This window comes from Echeneis naucrates, chromosome 24 (genome assembly GCF_900963305.1).
Source record: "Echeneis naucrates chromosome 24, fEcheNa1.1, whole genome shotgun sequence".
Lineage (NCBI taxonomy): Eukaryota > Metazoa > Chordata > Actinopteri > Carangiformes > Echeneidae > Echeneis > Echeneis naucrates.
In genome coordinates this window covers 10,387,364-10,396,606 of record NC_042534.1, presented here as the reverse complement: position 1 = coordinate 10,396,606, position 9,243 = coordinate 10,387,364, and the positions used below count along the sequence as shown (strand labels likewise).

General features: G+C 46.0%; 1 protein-coding gene across 1 annotated transcript; it reads right to left on the bottom strand.

The window, feature by feature from the left end:
- Window positions 1-1,350: 1,350 nt before the first annotated feature.
- On the bottom strand, window positions 1,351-3,695 carry pou3f2a (POU class 3 homeobox 2a). Its single transcript, XM_029496590.1, has one exon. The coding sequence runs from the start codon at window positions 3,455-3,457 to the stop codon at window positions 2,027-2,029; it is 1,431 nt and encodes a 476-aa protein (XP_029352450.1). The 5' UTR covers window positions 3,458-3,695; the 3' UTR covers window positions 1,351-2,026.
- Window positions 3,696-9,243: the final 5,548 nt, after the last annotated feature.

The following is a 9,243-nucleotide window of genomic DNA, read 5'->3' as shown; positions in this document are numbered from 1 at the left end:
AGCTCAACAAACGTGCAAAGACTGCAGTGTCGTAGAAAACAAATACGATTTAATGACAAAAAGCATATAGAAATTGTGCAATCGTAGATTTCTTTTTTTCTCCCCTCTTCGTTTGATCACAGATTTCAGGTCAATGCGATTTTGTTTTGGTTTTGTTGATTTTCTTTTTTTCTTTCCACCTCAGAAACTGAAATTCAGCTGAAGGATTAAAGTGAAAATTGTTGGAGAAAATCAAATCAAAATCAAATAGGGCGAATGAGTAAAAAAATTGCTTAAAATATTGCTATATTTAATTGTGATTGATTGATTGAGGATGAAATAATAAAAAAAAGTAGGGAGAGCATTTGGTTTCACATTGCTCTCAAGGCCTATTCAGGAAGTTTTTCAAAGGTAAAACGCCTAATGGATACCCTCTAAAATCCACAACAAGAATCTCTTTAAATGTAATATTTTCTCTCCAGCCACTTCCACCCTTCAGCTGGATTCGTGTTTCTATATTTTCTTTGAATTTCAGTCAGAGAATAAATCTCCAAAAACTGGTGGATTCCCACCACACGACCCTCCACCATGAGTTCAGGTTATTAGTCACAGGATTAAAGTGGCACAAGAACACGTGTCTGTGTTTGTGCTTTGGCACAGACTGACAGAGAAAACCGAACAAACAAACAAACAAACAAACAAACAAACAAACAAACAAACAAACAAACAAACAAACGAACGAAGCCATACAAAAACGAATGGAGATACATCCCACAAATATTCTTCTCAGTGAATGAATGAGTCATACAGTAGTAGTATAGCCATTGAGGCCAGAGCTGGTACCAGGATAAATTTCTTTTTTTTTTTTTTTTTTTTTTTTTTTTTTAAGTTTTCTCAGTTTTTTAAAACTCGTTTTTTATGTCGTTGTTTTGTCGCTGTTTTTTTTTTTTTTTTATGCGTTTTTGTAATTTTTTTTTCTTCTTCTTATGAAACGAAGGCAAAATGGGCTGGATTGCTTTGAGTGTTCCAGCCGGACAGTCTCGGTCTTTCTTCTCACAGCATTTTTGGAAAAGTACAGAAATAACATAATAAACAGCAAAACACTGTAAACAGGCGCCCAGAAAGAAAAGCATTAAAGTAAACCAACACTCAGTCTCTATAGCATTTTTATTATTATTATTACTATTACCATTATTTATTGATTTTTGATCATTATTATTACTATTATTGATGTTGTTTAGGATGGATAGTAAGGTAAGAGAATTAATCAAGCCGGAGAAAATGTTTAATTATAGTATTTATATATATTAAATGTTATATTATAATTAATTTATTTATAAATTGTAGAAGTGGCACAATCGATACAGCGTATAATAATATTAATGATGATGATAATAATAATAATAATAATAATAATAATAGGCTGGTATTGGCTTTCCTTTAAAACATTGTACAGCAGGTGTCTGCCATTTCAGCCCTCTGTTGCCACAAGCTTCTCAGAGCCCCTGTTGCTTTTGTTATGATGGAAAGATGGCGTTTATTTACCCACACTGACTGCGACTTAACATCATGCCCGCAGCTTGTTTTTAGACCCCCCCTCCCCCCTGCGGACAGCCGGAGTCCACATCACACTCTGCCTTTAATGACACATGACATGATGACACACCGGCGCCTTGGTAGAAGGTATACAAAAGCATTTCCTAACAATGTCGGGCGTGATTTTTTTGTTTTTGTTTTTTGTTGTGTATTTTTTTTCGGTCTTTCTTTTGGTTTGCACACACCAGCCGGATCCCGATGAGAGCGGCAGTTCCGCGGCATGAAAGCTCTCCGTACGGTTCTCTGCTATGCGTATTTTCAGTGCTTGAGTGCCACTGACTGTATTTCCGCACCGTGTGTGTCCGTGGGTCCAACAAACACCGAGCCTGGCTCAGGTCCAGTTCCGAGCGATCCGGCACAGAGAATCTAACAAACAGGGACGGAATCACACCTCTGTAAGCGGTCCGTGTTTTTATCCCGGGAACGGGAGGGGTGGGGGTAGGGTGGGGGGTCACTGCACGGGAGTTTGTCCACCGTGGTGAGGAGGGGTGTCCCCGTACATGTCCTCTCCTCCCGGTAGCTGTCCCCCAGCGGGTGTCATCCTCTTCTCCTTCTGCCGCCGGTTACAAAACCAAACCCTCACCACCTCCTTCTCCAGCTGCAGGCTGTCCGCCAGGGAGTTGATCTCCGCCGCTCCCGGTTTCGGACATTTCAGAAAATGGCTCTCCAGAGCCCCCTTGACGCCCACCTCGATGGAGGTCCTCTTTTTCCTTTTTCTCCCCTGTGCTGCGATTTTATCCAGGCTGGTGGGGCTCCCCGAGGTGGAGTCCGCCTCCTCCAGCCACTTGTTCAACAAGGGCTTGAGTTTACACATGTTTTTGAAGCTGAGTTGAAGCGCCTCGAACCTGCAAATGGTGGTCTGAGAAAAGACGTTCCCGTAGAGCGTCCCAAGAGCCAGTCCCACGTCCGCCTGGGTGAAGCCCAGCTTGATGCGCCGCTGTTTGAACTGCTTGGCGAACTGCTCCAACTCGTCGGAGGTCGGCGTGTCCTCGTCCGACTGGTCCTGATGGCCCCCGTGCTGGTGATGGTGTGACAGAGTCTGCTGGTGGGCCCCGGGGCCGCCTCCGTGCTCACTGAGGTGCGGGCTGTGGCTGTGGTGGTCCTCATCCCGCAGGGGGTGGTGGTGCATCCCCCCTTGCTCTCCCCCCGGCATCAGACCGAAGCCGGACTGGGAGTACACCAGGCTCTGGCCCTCAGATGTCGCCATACCGGGGATGTGCGTGGTGGCTGTGCTGGTTCGCCATGCTCTGGCGTCGTGATGCGCCTGCTGGTGCGCTAGGTGAGGGTGTCGCTGTTGCTGCTGTTGCTGTTGCTGCTGCTGCTGCTGCTGCTGTTGCTGCTGTTGTTGCTGCTGCTGCTGCAGACTGCTTGAGTTCTGCAGCTCCTCTCGGTCACTGTCGCGCAGCACGGGTTTCACGTCCTGGTCTCCGAGGGGACTGGACGGCCACGGAGCCCCGCCGTCACCGTGAGACAGCGCCGTGATCCACTGGTGCGCGTGGCTGAGGGGATGTCCGCCGCCCGGTAACGTGCCGTAGTCGTTCTGGAGCAGGGTGTGCGCGTCCCTGTACACTGCCGCCTGCTGCATGCTCCCGGACTCCGAGTGAGGCGGCGGCGCGCTGCTGGGGGTGCTGAGGACGCTGTAGTGGTTGGACGTTGCGGTCGCCATAACTATCGGAGCCAGAGTGATAGCCGGAGTTAAAAGGAGGCTGCCTTTGACAGTAACTCTTTTGCGCCACGGGGCAGCAAGGCGTCTCTCTCCAGCATCTCCCGGGCGCTGTGCCAAGGGGACGCAGAGGCGCGCACCTGTGGTCCGCCTCGCTCCGCTCTTTATTGGCCAAGAACGGCTGACAGATGTGGTTACCCCTGACAGCACCCCGCTCATTGGTCACGGGAGATTGTACAGAAACCCCAATCACTCTGCCCAACAATACGAGCGGTCCTGCAGCATGCGAGAGTGCAAAGTGAAGGGAGGAATGGTAAACACAGAAAAAGACCGAGCGAGCTCAGCTGGGCGAGAGAGAGAATACAAAGAAACAAACATTTCCCCCCGTTTTTTGTTTGAAAGTAGTTTATTAGCACCGATCTGGGTCAGTGGGTCACATTTATCTGTTCCGTGCGTCAAGAACGATGCGTAAAAGTTGGCTGGTTTACGGATGAAGCGACAGTTAGCAAAAAAAAAATATCTCAAATTTCTCAAAAGTGTTACACGTCGGTTTGGTTCAGGGTTGAATGAGAAGAGCCGGGATGTTTTGTTTTGTTTTTTTTTTTTTTGGGAGGGGGGGACCGTGAGGACAAACTTCCAGCTGCCTCTCTGCCCTCAGGACGCGTCCTTCCAGAGTCTCTGCCCCGTTGCCATGGCGAGCGCGGTGAATGGAACAACAACGCCCACGTCACAGCTGCAGCTCGCGCCTTCTTTTCGTTCCGTTCCAAAGGGCCCATTGGGGCCGCGCGCTCGGCCGCCGGGACAAATAATGGGGGAGGGGGGTAGTGAGAGGAGAGGGCAGCTCGGGGCCAACGAGAGGAGGCTTCAAGAATGGATCCTCCAGCCTGCTCTGCCCCCTCCTACACCTGCCTGTTGGCTAAACTTTGAGATGAACGCACCCACAGTGGCACGCGAGGCTCTGGGTCCCCCTCCCCAGCACCAAGGCCCCAAAGAGGAAAAGTTTTCTTTATCTTTAAACGCACAAAAAACGTTCCCCAACTCTGCCACAGCCACTCCTTAAATATTTGTCTCGCTACAACAGCACCTTGCTGGGATGCTTTAATCATGACTACAGTGCCAGCACGTTTTCCTCCTCCACCAACACACGTTCTTTACTTTGGCTGCAGCATATCAAATGCCACTCACTGGGTGACAACAATGTATGGTTTTTGATTAGCAGGACAGCCCAACAGTTGTCTCCACCACCACTGACACAATGCATCCATAATAACGCCCCCCCAGGCTGCATATTTATTGTTTTCATGTCCATTTTTAAGTACATTTTGTCTGTACTTTTGTACTTTGAATTAAGGCCTTTTATTGGTATTGCAGTTTTGTTTTGTTTTTTTGTTGTTTTTTTTTTTTTTTACGCAATTATCCCTTTTTTTCCTGAAAGAATGCACCTTCCATCACAGCTACACAATGATGATGATATAGGTGTAGACTAAGAAACTCTAGCATACCATGTAGCTATCTCTGTTGGTTTATGAAAATTAATCAAAGCACCAGTTTTGTGCTCTCTGCTGGTTGTGGTTTTAAACGAATGCAATGATTTTGAAATGAAACTAACCCTCATTCTGTTGAGCCCCTCTGAAACCCTTTTAGACCCCTGGGGGGGTCCCTGGACCTACTTTGGCAAACTACTGGTATTTAGGAGATGTGATTTTATTGGTTCAAAGTGGGACACCGGCAGTAAAACAGCTATTAAGAGGTGAAAGGAACCTCAAAGGACACAAAAAAAAAGCAAATTTCACCTTCAAACACGGGTGCCATGCAACATCGTGAGTACCAAAGGAAATACATGAAAATATGTAGCAAATTTAAAGTCTTAGTCACAAATCCAATAAGCATTGCTGCATTTAAGGACAGTGGCAGACTACAGTCACACATAGGAAGTGATAGGTTAATCAACAGATTTTATTAAGCCGAGGTTGCGTAGACATAACTGATGCACATTGAATTATAGAGATCGAGAGAACACTGTCTTATGATTAGGGTGTAATTCTGAGAATTGCCAAATGTGTCGCCAGGGGCTCTGACAAGCCGTGTGTTAAGAGAGGCAAAACATATTACCCTAATAGACTAATATGCAAACTACTGGCTGCCCAATTACAGGACTTAATAACGCATAAACGATGCGGGGCCTGTTCTTACAGGAGGAAGAGGTCGCTGTTAATTCAGTCAAAGGGCTGGGTATGCTGTCAACACAGGCAGCGGTTCCACGTACATACTGTCTGTTTCCCTGTTGCTTGTTCTGCATTCAAGACAGAGTTAATGATGGAGAATCTGAGCGTTAAATTAACTGTAATTATATGGCCCCAGTGCTGTAAAGACTCAATTTCTTTGCAAGTCTAATGGGCCTAAGTGTCCCTGTGTGCCGACAGAACTCTCCATGAGATATTTATGATTGAAAGACACACAGACAGAACAAAAACAAACACACGCATGCACACAGAAGCACCTATAGATGAAAGGAGCCCGTGTTTACTGGTATATGTTTGAGGAGATATTCTTTAAAGCAAAAGTGCAGCTCTAAAGTTGCATTCAAGGCCAACACTCTTCAAATCCGGATGTGAAAAGCCACTTTTTTTGCACTTGTGTAAATGGTGCCACCTGCTCTCCTATATTAGTTTGAGAAAGAGTGGTTCAAGTGCGAGGTGGAGCCATTTATCCGAGCGAATGTTTGCAAACGAACCTCTATTCTGTCTGCTTTCGCTTTCTCAAGACCAGTGTGTTACCAGCCTACGTTCCCTCCCCCTGTGGGAACCCTAGCGGAGGGGTAACTAGGGCAGGGGGGGCTTCTTTATGCTGCCGGACACAGGGAGATAATGGCCATTCCTCCACAGCTGGCCCACACAATCAAAGAGAGAGGGGGCTCGAAGGATTCCAGCTTTAACCAGGCCATTGTCTGGGCTAATTACATCTGAATACAAGACCCCGAGAACTCACCTCCCCCCTGACCAAAACCTGCACAGAATACCCCAAACAACCCTTCAGGGATGAGGGAGGGTGCGCAGTTATAGGCGCACACACAGAGAAATATATAAACCCTAGACTCCTTCATTGCCCCTAAACATGAGTACACAAGCGCACACACACGCACACATACACACACACTCTCGTTCATTACCCGTACACACTCACATCCCCAGTAGACTCTCATCAAAGTGCTGTGTCTCTCTCACACACACTCACATGTGGCACTCAGCATTAGATCAGATCTCAGCTTGTGCGCTCAGAAGAGATGAGGAGGTCTTAGAGGACTTAGGTTGAATAGAAAACACACTGAAGAGCCTTTCCCTAGTGCACCCCCCATAATCCAAATCTATACACTCCCACTGCCCCCAAACCTCCATTCCTTGGCTCCGTCTGTGGCCTCAGCTCGGTACAGTGCAGCAGAAACAGCAGGGTGATGTCAGGATGTCCTATTTTGTTGCTCTGTCATTTGGTTTTGCAGTCAGAAAATGCATCCAGCTTTTCCTCACAAACAGACCGATGCACTGGTTTGGGGAGTTCCTGTGTACATGAGATAGAGACAGGAAGAAGTTTGAGACAATCCTAAAGACACACAAGATTGAATGATGTGTTCAAATTTCAAATGTAAATTCCGTTAAAGGGCCGCAATTTATTAATTTTGCCTTGAAATGCTGGTTGAAGTGTGAAAGATGAAAACAGTTGTACTGTCATTTAAAAGAGTATGCAATGAAAGCAGTTGAAATGTCAGCTGAAGCTGAAGCACCAGGCATAGTCTGAGAGTGCATTGTGCATTGAGTTTAAGTGTCGGTGTGTAAAAAGCGACAACCGTTGAATGGCTGTCTGTTGTAGCATCCGCTGATATGTAGCGGCTGAAAGCTGAAGTCGAAGCGTGTACGTGAAGTGTGTGTGCTCTAAATGGTCCAGGTGTCAGGCAGTTCAATGACTGAAGAGCGACAGTGGGATAAGGTCGCACACTTTAGGTTTGAACATCCTGTGCAGGATACATGAATGCAAACCCACCAAACCATCTGCTTATGATACACTTATACAGAATTTTGCATGCGTTTGTGTGCGTGTGTGTGTGTGAGAGAGAGAGAGAGAGAGAGAGAGACAGTGCCAGGGTTAGGAGGTCTCACTGGTGCTCAGTTTAGCATTGATTTATTCTTTTTCTCCAATTTATTTCCCCTTCGCCTGCTCTACCTCTAGGAGGACAAATAGAGGAGAAATGGCAAGCCAAGTAACAATCCTACACACACACACACACACACACACACACACACACACACACACACACACACACACACACACACACACACACACACACACACACACACACACACACACACACACACACACAGTGACGAATGCTTCCACATGCTGCAGTGCACTGAAATTCATATTTCTGCTTCCTCAAATATCTCTAAAGCTCGCGCTCTAATTTTCCAGCATTACCGTGTTGGACCATTCATAGAGGTGACCATTCGGTGGAACTATAAATTCACAACACTTCCAAAGTCCCAAAGCACCATGGGTCCTATAAGACTTCCAATGTTATCCCATATAACTGTCTTCAGAGGGCCTATAAAGACACAAAGGGATGCTCCTACCCCAAGGTGAGTGACCATATTTCACCAGCAGGTATTTTTACTGTGACACGGCTGTCAAAGTGCACAGATTCATCTCATCTCTTGCCTTATAATGTCCTACACAAACTCCAGATAGGAGAAGCATGAGTGGAGTCATATCTTATGGCCTGCATGCTGTCACATCCTACTTTAATGGTTTGGCATTGAGAAAGGAGTCCATTGGTAGAACAAAGCGTGGACTCCTGTCTTAACATCTCCTGTCACTTCTGCTTTGGGGTATAATAACAAACCTCTTCCTTTCCTTCCCAATTAGAAAAAGAGTGCAGCTGAAACGGGGGAGCGAGGGACAGGAGGAGGGGCAGGTAGGTCGTTAAACCCACTTGAAAGCTCAGCGCCCTGATCGATAGTCTTGGGCCAAGCAGGGATTAAAATCTGGCAAAGTCTGTTCTAATCAATACTGATGGCTAACCCCGGGGTTAAAACAGGTGTAAATCTCCATACATGTCCATACACAAGTCTGCACTATGGCCTACAGCATAAATAAATCTACAGCTATCCATGCAAATGGACACACAATGGGTAATAGCGCATGCATAGTCAATATGAACGAGTGCTGTGTAGGTCTTCAGCAGCAACACTTCTAGTTGTATCTATGTAAATTTACGCTTAAGTGTCCAGTTAAGAAATGAAGGCAGTAAATTTTGACTCGTCAATGGAGAGGACCAGAGTGAGTAAGGCTCTCATAAATGCGTATGAAGAGGTGCAGCGTGTGTGTGTGTGTGTGTGCGTGTGTGCGTGTGTGCGTGTGTGAAAAGTGAGCAACAAACAGTAATTTATTTTTGTAAGTCTGCACGCACACAATAGACAGAGCAATAAAAGTGGTAAAAATGACTGAGAACTGACGTGCATGATTGACTGCTACACGCCCTAATGGCGGACAGACATCACTGCTCGGATTGATTGTACAAGCACAGGTCTGCGTATCAATTACCAATACTGATCAGCGTAGCTGTGGACAGACATCGGCAGGGAAAAAACAGTTGCACACCCATATTCTGCTCAGCTAATATGACTAGTCCGGAGATTAATGGCTCCTTTTAAACAGTTACCTGCTTCCTCTGAACACTGAGGACAGATTTGGAAAATGAAACGCATTACGTTTAAAGAACTGTTTGAGATTTTGGGGAACACACTAATTGACTGTTTTCTAGAGAGTTAGATAGGATCAATGTTCCTTCTCTCATATACAGTAAAGCTGCAGGATTAGGGTTTTGTTTTTTGTTTTTTTTTTTCAGATATCTGAGTTGTTTACAGACCAGTACTAAACCTGAATAAAGATGGCAAAAACTTCACACTTCTGTTCCAAACCCTTGAAACCAATTCACCACTAACAAAAACACAGTT

Coding starts and splice junctions, on each gene's coding strand:
- pou3f2a (XM_029496590.1), bottom strand. CDS start 3,457: ATGAGCGGGGTGCTGTCAGGGGTAACCACATCTGTCAGCCGTTCTTGG.